The 20,340-nt window shown below is 31.0% G+C and overlaps 1 protein-coding gene across 12 annotated transcripts in view; it reads left to right on the top strand.

Moving 5' to 3' along the window:
* The window catches only part of LOC132719918 (centrosomal protein of 170 kDa protein B-like), an 80,859-nt gene that overhangs the window by 28,653 nt on the left and 31,866 nt on the right, over positions 1-20,340 (top strand). For 8 of the 12 annotated variants that reach the window (XM_060703918.1, XM_060703904.1, XM_060703878.1 and 5 more), the window contains 5 exons: positions 1,227-1,277; positions 4,710-4,825; positions 5,940-6,109; positions 17,703-17,783; positions 19,658-19,693. In XM_060703918.1, the coding sequence (XP_060559901.1) occupies positions 1,227-1,277; positions 4,710-4,825; positions 5,940-6,109; positions 17,703-17,783; positions 19,658-19,693 (454 nt within the window). Of the gene's footprint in view, positions 1-328; positions 472-1,226; positions 1,278-2,177; positions 2,536-4,709; positions 4,826-5,939; positions 6,110-17,702; positions 17,784-19,657; positions 19,694-20,340 lie in introns of those variants that run through there. The other 4 variants (XM_060703950.1, XM_060703958.1, XM_060703893.1 and 1 more) reach the window with 4 other exon arrangements.

Here is a 20,340-nt window from a genome sequence, read left to right as displayed (position 1 = left end):
ATTTATTTTTAATTTTGCTCAAAATACTTTAAAATGAGCCCAAAGAATTGTTTAAATTTAAGGGCACTTATTATAATTAGTGCTTTAACTCTTAAATCTTTACCACCTGTAGACCAGTACAAATGATATTTTAATATATATAAACCACATGAAAGTGTTCTAAAAAGATTTGGTTTAGTTTGACCCTAGTTTTGATCCAAATCTTAATACAATAACAGGAAAACCACAATGTAAAATATTACATTATTTCTGGTTTGATTGTTCTTTTTAATCATTGTTGAAAGTGGCTATGATTCAACAATATGCTTGAATAAATTCATTAGTAATTGTTCTACATTGAATAATAATGAATGTTTATATACTATATACATCACTATTGTGTACATAAATGTTTTAATTTCTAATTGTTTGTATGTGTTTGTCACTTTCGTTAAAATTTGTTGGATTTAGTTCAAAATCAAGTACTTCAAGGTAACATTTTCTCAGATATTTTATTCTGTTTATTTGGCACAAAATTAGAACATTTTATGTATTTTCTTCTTATTTTAGTACCACAATTAATGTTATCTCTTTGTTAAATTCTTGTTGCTCAAAAACCTATCAGGTAATGTCTAAATGTTTTTTGCAGAAGATCTTGTTAAAAGGCAGAATAGTTCTTGAAATAAAAAAAACAATGATTTGGGGTTCATGATATATGTATTTATTTCAAAAAATTAAAATAGAATTGGATGATTAAGGGCTCCAAATTTCTTCATCTATTCCTCAAGTCAGTTGAACCTAAAAGTTATAATTTAACCATTGATTTAATTGGTTCCCTACTGGTGTACTATGTATCACAGGGGCATTAAACTCCAGAAACTTGCTATTCTGATGAAATTATTGTTAAAGTTGAAAATAGTGCAGGTGATGTAAGTGACATTGATGTTAAAAGGCAACTGTTGAATTAATAAACATTCTGAACTTTCTTATGCCCCTATGTCAGCAATTGTATTTATTTACATGACAGAATGTTTCCTGTTTAAACTTTGTTGACTTTTTTGCATCCGAAATGGCTTAAAAATTCCCCTTTATAAACACAGCAATATTTTTGATTGGTGTAATTTTGAAAGAAAATTAAACATGCAGGATTCTTCTTCCATAATGTTTTTTTATCAAAATCAGATGTTGAAATAAGATAGTTATTGTGGTAATGATTTTTCAATATATTGTTCTCACCATTTTACAAGCATCGAGAGCCTGTTGGATATTTCTACGCATGTTTCCCCACAAATGTTTTGGTATGTAATATTTACTGTTTCAGCATGAGATCTTTAAGAAAAGCATGATGTTGTGGTTATAGTGTTCAAAACCTTCCAAACAATTTTCATTTACTGTCTTAGTCATCCAAAAATTGAAAACAAAATTTGGAAGTGGAATTGGAAGGGGAGGGGGACTTTGTTTTTATAGTTTTACTTGAAATACCGTAAGATGGGTCTACCATTAGCAAAAACTTCGGACAAACTTACTTTTCTTTAACATTTTGTATATATCATTGAATTCTTACAATAGTTTTGGGTCATATGAAATTAAAAAGCAATGGAAATATGGAATATAGTTTGACTTGGTCTATTTTTGTTTTGTTTTTTGTTTATTTTTTTGTTATTTTATTTTGCTCATTATTTAGTATTTTTATTTACATGTAGGCTATACATTTTCTGACCATTGCAATTTTCATTTATATTGCATACAAATAATGGGAAAATTTTGATGTTGATGACAATACTCATGGTATGGTGTAGATTTTTATGTTGCAGTTTGGTGTTTTTTTATGATATGGTATGGTATTTTAAAGCTGATTTGATAATATAATATGGAGTTGCTCATCAGAACATACAGTTATTGTCAAACAAGCTATAAATATGTATGTAGGAAGTTGTTACCTACATTTTTATTCCTTTTTTTGCGAGCGTTTTAACATTTATGCTTATATTCTGTGTTAACTTGTTTCATTTTCCCTTTATTTTGGTGGTTTATAAGTAATACATGAACTTTTCTGTTAGAAAGGAGAATGTGCTTATTTTTTGTTTGTTTTTGAAATGTTAAACTTCTGGTAACTGTATATTTTATTATGTAAAAGGATATTTTGATATATGAAGGAGTTATAAAAGATATAAGGATATTTTATGAAGGAAATTTAAAGCACTGGAATAACACACACAAAGTACGTTTTAAAGATTCAATGTCAGGTTACCTTGATTTTACCTTATCTTTGTTAATTGAAAGCCAAAATAAAACTTTTGCTGCTTTTTTATTTGCTGCCAAAAATACAAAACCGGAGAAGAACAATATTATGATAAACTGCGCTCATATTTGTGTGTACTGAAAGTAAATAAAAGTTGTATCTTTGATGCAAAGGTAAATTGATCTCCATGGGAATTTATTCTGATAGATAAAAACAAGATCTGATAAGTGAGTGATTGAGCCACTTTGGAATAAGTTTATACTGGAATAATCTGATAATCTAAGTACTGATGATAGAAAAATTGCTGATTACAGGTAATTTAGGTTTTAACTTACTTGTCTGTAATTTGACAACTTTGGACTACTTGCTGTTTTCATTTGAAATTATTTCTCTTCTTTTTTTTTAGGGAAAATTTCTTAAAAGGTTAACTGGTAAATGTTGCTAGTTATAAACACTTGACTTCAATTTAGAAAATTATATCTTTTCTTTTTTACCTTTCTAACAAGTGTTTGAATATTTGGGGGAGGGGGGTCATTAACTGAAGAAAAAAAAACATTAATGGGGGAGAAAACATTATTTATGGGAGAAATCATATTAAGTATGGTTAAGTATGGTCATCTGGAATTACAATGTAGCAACATATGTTACATTCAGGTAAAGTAGCCAGGTCTGCACCAATGTTTAATTACTCATTGTGTTTTTGTAATAGATTTATTGTTCTCATTGATAACAAAGCTTTTTTCCCTAGTTAATCTAGCATGTTTTTTTCCTGTAAGAACATTTTCTTTATCAGATCTTTCCCATAGGAAAACATAAGGCTGTTCTGTTTGGTACATTTTCTATGTTATATGAGAACTAAATTATGATAATGGAATAAAATGAATAACTCAAGTTTGGATTTTTATCTTTTTGACAGGTATATTTACATTATTTACATTATCCCTTAGTGTATTTAGAGGCAGACAGTCAATATTATCTTTTATGTCTTGTTTAATAATTGTCAAAATGTTTAAATTGCTGTTCAAAACATTCATGTTTAATGTAAAATTTTATATATTTAAGAAATTATTACCAATTTTGAATTAACTTTAGATAGATCAAGTTGATTTTTTAATAAATCAATCATTTTCGCCATAATTTAGAAAGTGTATAAATGTAAAGTATATGCCTACCTGTCAATATTCCAGACAAGATTATTCATTCTCATTTTGAGATAGACAAAATTCTACTTAAAAATGAACAATATCATAGAATTTTAATGGTTTTAAAATCATTATTAATTTCTAGCAGTCAATATTTAGTGAAGGCTTAGTTTTTGTTGTTGTGTGCTTCTACAGGTATATTGACTCTTACTCTCTGATGTAAGGTTGTATGAATGTTGCAGGAAAATGCAAGCATGCAAATGTTGTATGAAATTGTAATCAGGAATCAGCAATCATTCAAACATGCTCTTAAAATAGTGAATAATAGATCTGAAGGAATGTTGGTGATAATAATTGGGGGAGAAAATTCCATGGGAGAAAGTTATCTTATCATGTGATTTATTCTAGAAAACACACTGGAAGCTAGTTTTATTTCCAGTTTGAAAATTTCTGCAATGTGGTTTGCAACTGTATCATTTCATGTTTAAACAAATCACTCTGGATTATTTCATATTTCATTTCTATGTTGAAAAAACTAAAGAGGCTGAAACTCAGGATAAATCTGATACTATGATAATAAGTTCAGTTTTCTACACAATAAGGTAAATTGTTAACTTTATGTCAGGGAAGAATTCTAGCACATTAGCGGATCATATATTAGCAATTTTCCTGACAGGATATAATGCTAGGAAGATAAATTATATTGGTGGTATATTAACTGTAATAAAGAAATAATTGAGATTCAGTGAAGTCTATTTTGAGAAATATTTATAGCAATCTGTAAATGGGAACCATAAATATTTCATAAAGTTATTCGAGGAACTGGGTTTTTATTGACGCAGCTTAAACATTGAAGTGATATAGTGATTTTGTTTTAAGGACTATGTATGGCAAACAACCAACTCTTGGAAGGTTGGTAGTTCTACTGAGATTTCTTTAAAATGCAATAGTATAACATTGCTACATACTTTGGTTTTGCAGAGTCCTTATGATACTTAACCAGTAAAAAAAATTGAAGAAAATGCAGGAAAGTTTCGATTTGACCGAAACAGTTTTAGGGTAACAATAAATTTAAGGAATATAACAAATGAGCCGCGTCATGACTAAACCAACATAATGGGTTTGCGACCAGCATGGATCCAGACCAGCCTGCGCCTCTGCGCAGTCTGATCAGGATCCATGCTGTTCGCTATCAGTTTCTCTACTTGTAATGGGGTTTGTAAGCGAACAGCATGGATCCTGATCAGACTGCGCGGATGCGCAGGCTTTTCTGGATCCATGTTGGTCGCAAAACCATTATTTTGGTTTTGTCATGACGTGGCTCATATGATTGTATATATTTACAGGGATGTATTGTTGAGCAGCGTATAGAACACACATGTGGTGAGAGTATTCCGGAATCCGATTCGGCGCATAAAGACCTCGACAGAAGTTACAGTCATGACAGTATAGCTTCGTTCGGGTAAGTAAATATCAGTGCTTGTTATGGCTGGCCTATGCCACTAGCATTTCATTAGACCATACTCAATACTGTTGGCTATTAATTATTAATAACTAACAACATTCCAGGACAGTTCCAAATTCAAGTAGGAAATGTTCATTACACAAATTCAGTAGCCCAAAAAATAGTTTAAGGGAAATACAAAATATCTTAATTAACAGCTTCTCATTCAGTAATTAATTTAGTTCCCTAGGCAAGAATTGGATAAAACCATGGAATGTCATTAAATTCAATTGATTAATACAATGTGCAGCGTAAGCTTGCATTTTATATCTTTGCCAAATGTAAATAACATTAGAACTAAATAACAGCAATATTAATGTGTTTATGATGAAATGTTGCTAGCTTAGTGAAGAAAAGAAGTCATGATAATGTATTTAATGCATCAGTAATCCCAAAATACACCAAGAACGTTTATCTCTATGTAAAAAAGAATGATGAAAAGCCCAATTTGAAATAAATTGTATGTTAAACACATTTATCTTAATATAAAAGTGTGATGTCGTCATATAAATGTGTGATGTTTTGAATAGTTTTTGCTTTTCCATGTGCAGATAAACTTAAAGGCTGTTAAAATTTACAAGCACATGAATGTTTGAAACAAATATCATGGGACATGCAAAATTGTGTCTTTAGTGTCTTAGTTGTCATAAGTTGGCTATTGTAAATTTCACCATAAACTGGCTTAATTTACCCTGTTTTAATTTTGGAATTGTCATTTCAAAAGAATTTCAAACCACTTGCCCCTTACAATGTGGGTTTGAAACCCACAAGGGGCTTTAGAATCTTTCATGTGAGGCAGCTATCCAGCTACCTTACTGTTTGTCGGTGGTTCTATTCAAGTACCTGTTTGTGCCTGAAATAATGTACAGAAGGTTACCTGACGTCTTCCTTCACCAGTAAAGCGGCCATATGACATTTACTGTGTTGGTGCGAAATAAAAACCAGACCAACCAAAAACTAAGATACCAACATTATTTAGTGTAACAGCAAACTGTAAAATGCTTAAAATATTATAACTTGCTTTTTAAAACCTCTATAACTTCCTATTTAAAACATCTACTTTTATAAACAGGTTAGGATGTAACACATGGCCGAAGAAACGATATAAACCGAAGAAGTCAGTGAAAGAAATATTTGCTGCCATGGACGAGGAGAGATCCCTACACATAGAAGGGCTCATTGACACACCACCTAGCAGGGTATTGAGGGGCACTGGGGCGCCTATGAACAAATTACCAGATGGTTTGTTAATTTACTGTCTCTTTGTTTATTTTCTCTGAATATTTCACAAATCTTGTACAGTTGACAGCATGTCAGATATAACAGATATTTTTATATAATTCCAATGATGGTCCATCAGTGTTTATAACAGTTGTGTCAGGTTTGGTCCTTGTTTTGTAATGGATGAGACTCAAATAAACTAAAAATATAGCAACCTTTTTTACATGATCGATTGATTTATTTAGCAAACATTTCAGTTTTATATCTTATTTAGGTTTATCCCATGTAGATTAAAGTGCCTTCTTTTATTCTAATGTTTATGCATCTGAAGTCAGTATGTTAACCTTTTGTTGTAAAATTGGTCAGTGACAGGTGATAAATGTTGGTGGCATTTTTATAAGACTGGTCATAGAAAAGCATGTATATTATTAGTTATAAACGTTTTTGACAGGTTATATGGCCTTATATACAAAATGGTTATATTGCAAAAATATTTATTGGTTTTCAAAACCTTTAAGCTTGTTTCAATGACATCTTGGTAATAAGTTTTTGGTTTGAAAAGAATATTTGACATTTTTTGTCTGTTTAAAAGATAACATGTTTTGCTGGTTTTCAAGATCTAGCTGGTTTCTTATTCTGCATGCAGTTCCAAAAATGACTTGGTGTTTTCCAAAACATCCTGCTGTTTTTGAAAACCTTTTGCTCATTTCCAAAAACTTTTGCTAGTTAAGAGAAGTTAAGAAACACTTTTGCCAGTTTTCTTAAACATCTTGCATGCTTCTACAAGACACACATGTACAGGTGTCTCTAATCACTTCAAGTTAAGTTTAACTTTCTTAAAATCACATTACTCAAAATGATTGCATTATAAAGTATGTATTATAAGAAGGTGTTGTGACAGTTTAGCTGCATGAAATAATATTTATGTTTGCTGGGAATTCAAGATAATGCTTTAAGATAATTCCTCGAGATAATTTGGAATAATTTAGGTATATTTATTTGAGATTGTGCTGTATGAAACATTTGGTAGGATTGTCTACAGTCTTAACCAGCTTACAGCTTAAAGTGTTTGATTGATGTATCTTAGACAGCAATAGATTAGTAACTGACAAGTATTTTATTCTCAGTTTATATTTTGAAATGTGTGGGAAATTTGTGTTTGAAGTTCCTGTGATATGTAAAATCTCAAAAATAAGTTTCATTCTCCTCGTAACATGGTAAATTTGTTTGTAACTGCCCATTGTAAATAAATGGGAGTTAAAAATGTCTAAAATAAGCCATTTTCTAGGCTAAATTTTTATAATAAACTTGTGTGGCCATGTATTTGGATCAGTCATAGAGTACATATATTAATGTTATAGGCAGTGAGTAACTCATTTATTCAGAGAAATTTTACTTGTAAAGAGTTCAGTTGCCCTTTGTACCTTAATGATTGGTATCATAGCAGTTTTTCACTCAATATGTATTGAAAAAGTTGTTATGCTGATATTGTTCTTTCTTTACTTTGCAATGTGAGCAAATTCCTAATAATGCTAAGTGTATGCTATTCTTGAAACATTTCTTTATAGTCAAGCATTTCTTTAAAGACAAGAAGTACTTTTATCTTTCTGCACTGTCTGACCTTTCATTTTATATTCTTCATATGCGTAGCTTATTTGTTTTGAGTAACTCATAAATGTTATTTGTTTTGCAATCCATTACTGCTGATATCTTTAACTGACCTCTAATACTTGTACTTATGTTTACAGATGTTTATTATTCCTGTTATTTTGTATAATTCTCTACTTTTTGCTCTCTTGTTCCGAGTGATTTTATCTGGGATTATTTTTCTATGGCCAGTTACAAAGTATAAGGAACAAAAAAATCATCACCAGGATTCTTAAGTGAAATTAATTCCAGGAATAAGTAGAAAATTATGGAGTTCTGTTCTGTAGAAGAATTCTCTCCAGTAATCTATTGGTGATAATGTAAATAACCTACTTAAGAGACGGAATTTATGCCAACTTTATAAAACCAGGCCTGCATACATGATAGTGTGGTCTGGTCAAACTCTGTTGTTGTCCAACATACTGAAAATGGACGGGTCCGGTGCCCTCTGGTAATGGTCTGCACTGTTCACTATTTTTTCATATTGTACTATTTTCCCTGAAACTGATAAATAGATTTATCCAGATGGGAATGGTTTATCCAGATTAAAAGATGGACAAATCTATTTGGTATTAAAGACTTACAACAAATTCAGTTGGGAAAGAACTGATTCTGTAAAGATCATAGCTAATGTCTATATCAGTAAAAGATGTAGATGTTACGATGTAAACAATATTTTGGCAAAGTATTGTATAGTTATTATGATTGTTTATTATAGAATACAATATGTTACTCTTGTATGTTATATTACCCAATATATGTGTGGAAAATAAATTCTCTTACTTGAAGTAACATATTTGTGTGGATGCCAACTAGGAGTCCTTACAAAACAGATTTTCAGTGTGAAATCTTCTCTTTTTAGATAAAAACTCGTGACACTTAAAAATAATGAAAAGAATATCAAGTCTGGGGTGTTTTTACTTCTCAAGACTAATGCTAAATTATTTAATGGCACAGGAATATTTTATTTTTCAAGGGTAATATATAGAGGATATTTGTTTAGTTCAGTGTAAGATCGGAATTTATTTAATTTTATCCATGAGATATGGTGCTATATCAGTCAAATATCTTTCATATTTTTTAAAAATAAATATGAAATATAAATATGAAAGTGGGCGGAGTCAAAACTCATATTTATTTTAAGGGACTTCTTTCGCCGTTTTGTTTGAAAAATCTGATGAATACAAAACAACTTTTTCTTGAATATTGTTTTGAAAACTATCTAGCATGATAGAAAATGGTCTAACTAAGAAAATTAATCCGAACACCAATATTTTTAATTCAGTAATTAACGCTGTACAGACGTTTAAAGAGTTGTTTACATGACGTCACAATGTAGCGCCAAACAGCGCGTGCTTATGCATAAATTACTGCACGCTGTACATTTGTAGTTGGTAGCAAGCAAGGGGATTCGTTACCATTTTCTTTGATAATGAAATTAAATAAAAAGGTTATTTTTTCGTTTTTCGTGAAATATGGTATATATTTTCACTCAACATGATAAAATGCCACATATTTTCACTCGCCATACCGGCTCGTGAAAATATGTGGCATTTTATCATGTTTCGTGAAAATATATTCCATATTTCACGCAAACGAAAAAATATCCTCTTAATATTTCACCGAGTGAGCACCAAAAGGTATATTTCACGAGTGGCGCAGCCACGAGTGAAATATGAACTTTTGGTGTTCACAAGGTGAAATATATTTCAATCTTACATTAAACTAAACAAATTTTCTTTTTATTATATGCAAAGAAACGTTTTAAAAGACATTTAACCTAATACTGAATGAAAAGCGCGCCAAATAATAATATAACGTGACGTCATTTACGACGTCACGTCATTAAGTCGGTTCTCAGTACTGTGCACGCTGGTATTTCACTGAAATAACGTAAGGGGCTTAAATTCAAAACAGTGAAATTATCAAAGTGGTAATTTCACTGTTTAAAACAGTGAAATTACCAATTTTATATCACTGATATATTTCTATAAACCACCGAAAAGCATGTAATAAAACTCAGCTATGAAAAACATTTGGTAATTGTTAAAATGTTTCTTCTTCAAATCTGTTAACAGATTAGATGTTCTTAGACGTTGTCCATAATTGTATCCCTCACCCCCTCTCCATGATCTATCAAATATTCAGCTTGTACATAATCTTACCAGATGAAAATAACAGTGGAGTAGAGTTATGGCTCTTGTCAAAAGTTGTTAAGAGAGTTACCTGTTCATTATTTATTGGCTACTAATTAACCAGAATAGATTTTCATTCATTATTTCAGCCTGTAGTGATTTTAAATCTATGAATGTTTATAATTCTTATTGATACAAGAGAAGCCTGCTTAATCCTTGAAATAGAGCCAGGGTGGGGAAAAGTCATTAAATTAAAAACAAATAAAGATAGTAAAAATGGTTCCAATGCTGTAAGAAAGTATGTTGCATAGATTGAGAACATCTGGCTTATATCCATAATTAGAGCAGAAATTGGCTAACCTGATGCAACCATTTGTTGCCAGAAATCTACCTTCAAAGTATATCCCATCTCAGTCTACAAGTGTCTATGTGCATGCAAGTATATCTAACAAATAACAAACTTTTAATCAGTGTAGTTTTGGATAGAATCAAGATATCTTGGAAGGAATTTTAAGAAAACAGATTTTGATAATGTTTGAAGTTTAATTAATGGGTTATGGTAGTGCTTTTCTTGTTTGTTTTATTTCTTCTGTGTAGTCTGATGTAAGTGCAATCATTGTGATAATGCTGTCATGACAGATTGTTTATTATAATTGTATCATAGTTTGGAGACCTTTCTATTGAAACTATATCAGAGTGACATTGCACAGTGCGTTAACTGGAGTGCAGGTATTAGTTACCCGCACTCTAGAGCATGCCCATTGATTGGTTCATTTTTGCTGGGGTTTACTTATTGTGACGGCAGGGAAAGGGAAAGCAATAGAAATATCATATTCACATGCATGTTCATTGGTTATTTTTTTCTGGGGTTTCATATTGTGACAGCAGGGAACGTGTTTTTACTAGGGTGGGGGGGTCGGGCTATGCCCCCTCGTACAAATCAGATAGCCTTGTGTTTCGATGCTCTTTCTATTACTAAAAATGAAGTAAGTTCTTTTCAAAAAAGCAATATCTTGCTTAATTTTAGAAAAATCTATGGGTAAGTAAAATGTATACAGTCATTGTTTTCCAAATTGTCTTAAATTATATATTTTATTTGTAATTTTTACCAAATACATGCACATTACTGTTGTGAGGCAAATAAGTACATTGATTGTAATCATTTCTGCTTTAAAACATAATCCCTCTATTTTTTCATATCATGACATAAATGTTAAAGCTGAAGTTTTAGATTGAATTAAACAAAATAGTAGTGATGTGATCCTTTTAGAATGTTCTAGTGTACATTAGATAGGATTGATTTTAAGTTGATTAAGTATTCTATTATATTAAAGATATATCAGGAAGTTATGTACATATATAAAAGAGGCTTTTATAAAGTTCACTACTAAATGCGATACTATCATAATTGAGTCATGTCACGACAAAACCAACATAGTGCGTTTGCGACCAGCATGGATCCAGACCAGGCTGCTCATCCGCGCAGTCTGATCAGGATCCATGCTGTTCGCTATCAGTTTCTTAACTTGTTATAGGGTCTGTAAGCGAACAGCATGGATCCTGATCAGGCAGGCTGGTCTGGATCCATGCTGGTCACAAACGCATTATGTTGGTTTTGTCGTGACACGGCTCATATGAGTCATTACGAGGAGAAAAATCGCTAATCCAGCCTAACACTGGCACTTATAAGCCAAGTAATGATAGTGTTGTAAATTTATAAAAACTGGGTGACCCAGTTTCAACTGTGTATTGAACTTGCCCTGATTTGAGTTTAGAGGTATTGATAAATTTCAACATTAAGTTGCAGATATTAAGCAGCCCAGATGTAAAAACTCTTGTCAGATTATTTGGAGGCACAGATTGCCCATGGGGTTTGAACCTTCATTGGCAATGGCTACTCACTTTTTTTTCTCAAGGTTCATGTTATAGTTCATGTTATATTGACAGAAGGAGATTGATAATGATGCTATTTATAGTATAAATAATTGTCATGTGAAATGAAACAATTGAATACACTTCTTTAAGTTAATAAAAATTCGGTCATAGTACAGTCATTATACTTATGTGATTACATTGTGTCCATGTAAAGGGAGGTAACTCTATCAGGACTAGCACTTTTTGATTGACTTTAGGCAGCTGTAACTGTAGATATATGTCATAGAATGTCAGAAAAGACATCAGGAAAATATAATAGCAGGAGGCAGTTCCATGTAGTAAGAACAATATAATTATGGGTGCAATACATAGGTATGAATAGATATGAATAGAAGAGATAATTGTCAGACTGTGTTACACATATTTGAAGATCACCAACGGGAATTCTCTTGAAAAACAGGAATTAAATATTAATAGAAAATTTCCTTTGACAAGATACAGCTGACTGGTGCCTTGATATGGCACTGAGGTTTATTGACTATGTGCACAATAACTCTCTCTAGTATACTTGTGCCGTGACATCGTGCGTATATTGACATAAGTAGGAACTTATTGTGACACATTGTATGCTACTGGTGACAATATTGGAAAGTGGAGATATACAAAATATAGCACTTGACATTGAGAATGGACTACTAAGTAATGGATTTAAGCTAGCTAATTTTCATAAGCTTTCTACAGCATCTGGGTGAACATTTACAAAGGATTTAGACATCAAAGGTGGGGTAAGCTTATGATATACATGTATATATAACTATAGAGTCGTAGTCTGGTGTTCAATAATAATTAACATGTATTATGTTCTACATGTTATATAAATTATGTATCTTGATTGTTATATTGTATGTTTCTGTTCCTTGTGTTGGTTTGTAACTTGTCAGTAATAAACTAATCCATTCATTGTTAATTGTTAATGTTTTTATCAAGGTCAAATGTATTGTTATAATGACTTCCAACAATTGTAATAAGGTCGTGTAGATTTCCTGTAATTAGTAATAAGTATTAGGTCAAAATCATTCAACAATACAGGAGAAACTACACATGTACACATGTAAGGAAATAATTGCTCAGACTATGTTTAAAATAAAAGACCACTTTGGAACAAGTTTCTGCATTTAAACATGTCTACTTTCAAATAAAAGGCACAGTTTCTCACTTGTAATTTCTGTTTTTAATAATGGTTTCACCATAATTTCTAAAACCTCATTTTGGACAATAAAGGACAAAATTTAATAAAAAAATTATTTCTTTTTCATATACTTTATTAATTTTTTTTTTTTGCAAAAGTTTGTAAGGAGAAGGGTAACTCTTTTAAAACTGTTAAGGTGCCTTAAAGCCTGGCCTTACATTTGTGATGGAACTTGTAAAGAAAATTAGACTGCACTAAATCATATTATTCCAAAAGAAGTTTCTTTGATGTTTTACTACTTAAAATCAGTGATTTAATCAAAGGGAGGCTATTCAGGCAGATATCTTGCTTAGATATGTAATATATTGCATTTTATTACTGTCTAACAGTCATTTGGTACATGTATGGTTTGAATTATTGCAGAAAATGCTGCTTTGAAGTTGTACCACCATAATTACTTTAATGTTTTTTGTTTGTGCAAAACATCTTTTAACTTACTACTTACTGCTTAGAAACATAAACAAAGCTAGAGTTTCTTAACAATGTTATGCTATGTTCTTGCAGAAAAATGTAGTTCACATGCCCCATAAAAAGTTTTGAAATAATAATTTCAACTTAAATCATGCTGTATTGCAATAACCTGCACAAGTTTGTGTCATCATTTTGGGAAATTTTTGAACACCGACATTTTGACAGTGCTTAATGTGAAATGCATTTTGTTGATTTATTGTTTTCATTTCTGCTCTAATCCATTAAGCACTTGATGAATAAGATGTCATTTTATCTTTTGCAAAAAACGACCCTTTTTTCCAAACTGTTCTATGACTCATGACAGAATTTTAGAAAATGAATAACGCTCAGTATGGGACTTCCTGTCATAGAAATGTAGGGGGGAAACTTTTACTGATATTTCTAGTGGCATTTGTTGCAGAGTAACATTTTTCTAGGGAGCTAGACCTGGAGCAACTTTTGTGATATGTGAATATGCAGAAAAATTACTTTTTTACCAGTTGATGTAAAAAAAGGTATGACTTGATTATATAAATGGAACATGTTCTGTAATAGATTATGTTGGAATGTGTGATTGTACATGTGTATGAGTGTAATAAGTTAATTGTCACTTATGTATTGCATAATATACTAGCAAGTGAAGGATTTATGTCAAGTCTAAAATGGAAATAATTTAGGACTTGTGTATTTGAACCTCTCATTTGTTCATATGAATGGTGAAATGGATCTACAAAGGAGAATAAGTTTGTGATTGTTTTAAATTATTCATTGAGAGTAATGAAGTCAGTAAGATGTTCTGAGAAATTTGGATTCTGACTGTTTTGTTTGGGTGATGATATAAGGGGACAAGCAACTACCATCTAGATATGCATACTTTGTCACCACTTGACAGTTGATCAACTGATAAATGTAGTGTTTAAAGTTGTTAAATTACATTGATATTAAAATGATCATAACATTATGCTACAGGAAGGACTGTTAGAATATTAAACCAATAGGATTTACAATAAATATTTTTGCCAGACAAAAATTATCACAACAAAATATAACAACTTCACAACAGCCAGGTAAGGTAATTGTACCCGATTGGATGAATGCATAATATGGAAGTTGGAACTAATGTCCTTTTATGTTATGTCTCAAGTTTTGTAGAGTAAGTGGGAAAATATACTAAATACTATACCTTTTCAACAGTAGCTTTTGTAAATACCCCTAAAGGTTATTATTTCAGACCAGACATAATTCGATTAACATGATTGAAGTTACTCATGAATAAAGGTTACAGAGTTAAAACAGATTTTTTAATATATACATACACAAGTGAAAAAAATGACAGTTTACATGTATATATTGTCATTAGTGAACATAACTACATTACAAGACTACAGTGCAATTTAAAATCTTTTAAATATTCAAATTTGTCAGGCCATTAAAAAGAACCACCTCGACATTTCATTTGCTGCACAAGTTAAATATGGATTAACTCATCCGTCAGATTTGGTAAATTTTAAAACTTACAGATCATATTATTAAATTGATATTATATTCTTTGAGGCCATACACACTCTGTTTATATGTAAAGATACTTAGATTTAGAATAAACATTTTTAAAAACAGTTACATGATCATGGAGAAATTTTGCCTCGCTCAAGGATTGAACCAGAGACCTCTAAGCTCCCATAGGCAAGTCTTTAGGTGAAGATTCTCAGTGGTGATATTGTGTGACTTGATGGATAATTTTCTATAATTTCCATGTCTGAGGACCTTGTATGAGTCATACTTGTTGTTATGTAGAGACACATTAAAGTAGAGTGCTTTGTTTTTCTGGAAGTTTCAGAACGTGCTGACAGATCGATTTCTCACTTACTGTACTTCTCCATGTGACAATTTATCTCAAATTTATTTTCAAATTATCTGGCTTTATGAGTATCATTGAAGAAAAGCAAGGCTTTGATAGGCGTTCATATAAATATAGAATTACCAGGTAGCAGCAGTAAGGAAGTGTGGTTTTTTGACAATTACTGCTTTTCTGTGGAAATATAAGGCATTTTAATTGTTAAGCAGTATCATCTTATATACCATATTGTGCAAGACAGTCATTATGGCATCTCTAATAACATGTTTTATATAGAGATAAATCAGAGAAAGAAATTTACTGAAGAAATAAATGCCTGACTTTAAAGACCAACCCTGACTGGGTAAGAGAATTGAAACTGCATAACAGAAGGTGCATAACAGGAAAGTATTGAAATTCAACCAAATTAGAATAAAAAGAATTATGTGAAAAGAGTAGCCAAGGTCATCCTACATACTTGTAACAAACTTGTACCTTAGAAAAGCTTTTGGTCATGTCTACTTAGGTGATTAATGAAGAATCATGGTCTGTAGACAGAGTTTTTATTGTGAACAAATAAATGAAATGACATGAACTAGTCTGGTTATTTAGTTATTGTGATATTGTGTTGATTTGGTTTGGATATATCTTTTGTTAACTCCATTGTAATAGGTGGTCCATTTCACTTTCTTTGATCTACATTCATTGTGTTTGTTAGTCTGCCCTATTTTTAAATTGAAATATTGCTTATAGGGGGAGATGATTTTATGCAGATAACTGTTAATCGGTTTCACAAGTTTTATTTTTATTACCAAGTTAAGTATATAGCTGTAAGGGTGACATTACATTGATCTGTGTACCAGTCAAGATTGCAATCTCTAGCTTTATATGAAGTGTGCCCATGTGTGAATGTAATGTCTGTTCTAAACTTGTATTTACTTGTGCACATAGGTATAAATATATTTACCTTAAAAATAAGGTATAGAAATAATGTTTGTCTGTTTACTAGGTTGTGTTCTTTTATTATGTGATATCAAGTTAATTGATGTTTTACAATATCATTTATCTGGGGTGAAAAAATAAAACCTTTGCTGTTAGCCATTTTGAACCTGAAATATAATTAAATATAAATTCATTTTGTTTTTGTTTTCTTACTTGTTTTCAAGTGTGTTTCTTTTAATAGAATAATCTAAGACATGTTACTCTGAAAATGGAGTTTACCTATTGGTCAGTTTGAAATGCTAGTTAACATTTAACCAATCAGATACTGGCATTTCTATCTGGTTTCAAGTTTCAATTTTCTTTAAATCATGTGTTTTGTATTAGGATTAACAGCTGCATTCATTTCTATTTTAGGAATTATTTTCTGCACAATCTGCACATGTAATAACCTCAAGGTGATAGTTATTGACATTGGTTTCAGAAAACTGCAGACACTAATAATGTTTACTACCCAGTGTAATCTTCTAAAGTCTAATTTATCCTGACAGGAAATTAAAGATTCATTCTCTAAGTTTATATCCCCAGATGAACTGTCTCTAGCACAAGGTGCATTATGAGATAATCATTTTTTATGTGTTACTCTTGCAGTAGCATTGTCTTTTTTATGTGTTACTCTTATAGTAGCATTGTCTGTCAGATAGCCAGGGAACCCTGCCAAATTTGTGGAATGGATTAGCCTTGCTTTGAATTTGGAACATTCCATTTGAAGTTTAAGGGATTTCAATATTAAAATACAAAAATTATGCTTCTAGGAGTATTAAAGAGTCTGGTTGAATGGCATGCGAAGGCCTAGTGGCTTTATTGCCTAAGTGTTGAACAATAAACAAATCTTCATGAGGCAAATATAGAACATTCTTTGTCTTTACCAGAGGAATCCTGGATGTGACATTGAAAGCAAAATGGAAGAAGAAATTTAAAAAAAACATTTGTTAGGAATATGCCTCTGAGATTTATTCACTTGTTTATGTATTTGTGTGTATAAAATGAAAATTGGCCTTTAAGGGTTCTACTTGTTTTTAATCATGAAGATATTGTAAAATGACTCCTCCTATTATAACATATGCATCAAGAATGAAAATCTTTAGGAAGTAAATACTTTATAGTCTAGCATATTATGGAATTTGCTTACTGTGCACAATGTAGTTGTAAAATCAGATTACAAGTACATAGTACCTTGTATGTCTGCTGCATGTTTGTAACATCAATTTTTATTGGACAATCGTGACTTGTATATCATCCATAAACAATGACTACATTACTTTCATTTTAATCAAATAATGCAAGTGTGCTATAGTTTGCTATAAAAATTGCTGAAAACATTTTTCAGTGTTTTTTATTTTTTTGCTTTTTAACCATGTTGTCTAACTGCAGGGGTTATAAAAGTTTATAATACCAATTCAAAGGTGTGTTGTATATTTTCAGAATTGGAAACGGTTAAGAAAGGGACTCCACTGTATGGTCAACCAGAGTGGTGGGGTGAAGAGGAATCTGATCTCAATATTGGTAATTATCCTGTATATTATTGATGAAAAATACTTTAATTTGTGTTTGATCCATCACCTATTTTCAATAATGTTTCAGTCATGACCTGGGAGGCATATTATTATAGACATAGCATCACATGGCATGCTGTTCCAGTGCTTACAGGTCACATGGTCATAGAATCACTTTTACAACTTGTCCTTTAGTGTAACAGTGAGTGTTTAATCTTGTTAAACACTCAACATGTAGATTCTAACTGCCTGTCTAAAATCATTCATGCTGGAACTAAAAGTGATTAGCCTTTGTCACCATTATAGAGCCAGACCAGGCTTCTTACTGTTCAATTTCCATCTTGATAATGGATAGGTTAAAAAAAAGGAGCTGGTCAAGTCCAAGAATTTAAGTTGGTTTAGGGTTGATTTAATATGATGTTAACTTGATAATGATAATATATATCATTTTCAAGTCAGATTCCTGGACTTATCAGTACTGATTTTATATGATGAAACATGTTTGAGTCCCAAGTAAGACTTGAATCTATGGTCCCTGCATAATGAGAGGCAGACATCTTGTATTAACTGCTGTACCAGTCTCTCCCTTTCTTATCATATAGTTTGTTTTCTGTGAAATGGTCTGTGAACCCTAAGATATAATACCTTGTTCTTCACCAGGTTGAATCATAAGGGGAGAGGTAATTATATAGAATAAATATTTAATTAAAACTGGTCATGAATTTATAAGCAATTAAGTTATCCAACATACCTGAAATAACTGATATACTGTGAAAATAGCATTCCTAGGTAAACCCTGCTAGCACAAACAAATGAATTAATTTAGGAAGGTATATTTAAACAACCGTTAGGTTATATAAAGGTAGTTACGAACTTATAAAACAAAATATTCTGGTATAACTTCATGGAGTAAATATATTTTTCAAGGCCATGTTTTATGGGAGTGATCATATGTGAACTCATACTTTTCCCTCCACCCTTATGTAATTGTCTTAAACTTTATGATAAAATACTGTAGTCTACATTCAGTTTAGGTATAGACATTTCTTATAAAATCATTTTCACTTGAACTGATGTTTTTTAATAAAAATCAAAAATTTTAAATGAGGAAACACCATTATAATTATTAACTCGACTTAAAGGCTGAAATTAACAGTTACTATGGCAAATTCCAAATTTCCATAACCAAAATATTAAATATTGACTATAATTAGTAATTGTCATGATCAATGTATCGAATATCTTAATGTTCAAAACTAATTAATTATAAAACAACAACGGTAATATGATGTAGGGTGTGATATAATACTGCATACTGTCACACAATTAATACTTGTAATATAAGCTAACGTATTGATTGCGGTATAAGATGTCTTTGCTGATTCAGTGAATATTATAGTAACCGGAGACGGTAGTCATGTCTTTACATTGATTCTCTGGTTTTGTTCCTTATATAGACTGGTTGGTGTTATTGTCATTTCAATTTACTGGTCAGTTTAGACAGGACGTGAAGATGTGGAAGTAATAACAGTCTGAACCCCTATCATCATCCCTGGATTTTAGGAGATTAACAAATGTGTGACCTTTGAAATTGATGGCTTGCCATTGCTAAATTCCTAAGGAGACACTAGGTGGTTAGGCTGTGGACAAAGAGCGGACATAAATTAATCGTTGATTTAATTCACAGCACATACATACCGCTAGTTACTTAGATAGGGACTAATACACATTATCTCTTTCTTCAATTTATATACCATTCATACTTGTGTCGATTTATAAGATATATTACTCAGATTGGATTTTGTATGCATGATTTCTGGTTGGCAAAAGAAATTGTTGAAAACTTATGTTTGATCATTGATAAATCGGTTGAAAATACTTCAGATAAAATGATTGGGAAAGTAAGGGCAGCGTTTAGAAGTAAGTTTTTCTCTCTTTTTGTAGAAATATTTTGTATTTCGGCTAGTTTGTTACTAACTTTAATAATGTGTATGGTATAGGAATAATGTATGTAGGAATTAGAAAATTAGGGGGATAAACAAATATATTTTCCATACAATAGCTATGTTGCATTTTGTTTTGAAATGAAATAAAATTAAAATTCATTAAGATTTATAACAAAAAGTGACAGTTATTTTTCGTGTTAAATATTATTCTGTCTATGTAATGAATCTTGTGGGGTTTTTTCTTTGCTGTTTATCACTGTGTCTTTGCTTTATATTAAGTATCTTAAATGTGTCAAATTAAGGGTTAAAAAACTGAAGCTTTTGGTTTGAGAGACTGGCAGCATGTTTATTTTTTTCATAAAAACAAATAAAATGTACACGATACCTTGGTTTCTTGATACATTACTGTAATAAATAGACAATTCAATATTTTTTACAAGTATAATTAAAGGATGGTTTTGAAAAAAAGAAAAATTTTACTATAAGCATGTTTGTGAATAATAGTCATATAAATTATATGACCTGGATTAGTCATCTTAAGTATTTTGAGGTCAAAGAATGAGAGGTTTCATAAAAAACAAACAATTAAAAATGTCACTGACAGGTATGATTTATAAGTAA

This window comes from Ruditapes philippinarum, unplaced genomic scaffold (genome assembly GCF_026571515.1).
Source record: "Ruditapes philippinarum isolate M1 unplaced genomic scaffold, ASM2657151v2 ctg821_1_1_1_1, whole genome shotgun sequence".
Lineage (NCBI taxonomy): Eukaryota > Metazoa > Mollusca > Bivalvia > Venerida > Veneridae > Ruditapes > Ruditapes philippinarum.
Note: the sequence above shows the minus strand (reverse complement) of the source record. Positions and strands in the feature narration are given on the sequence as shown.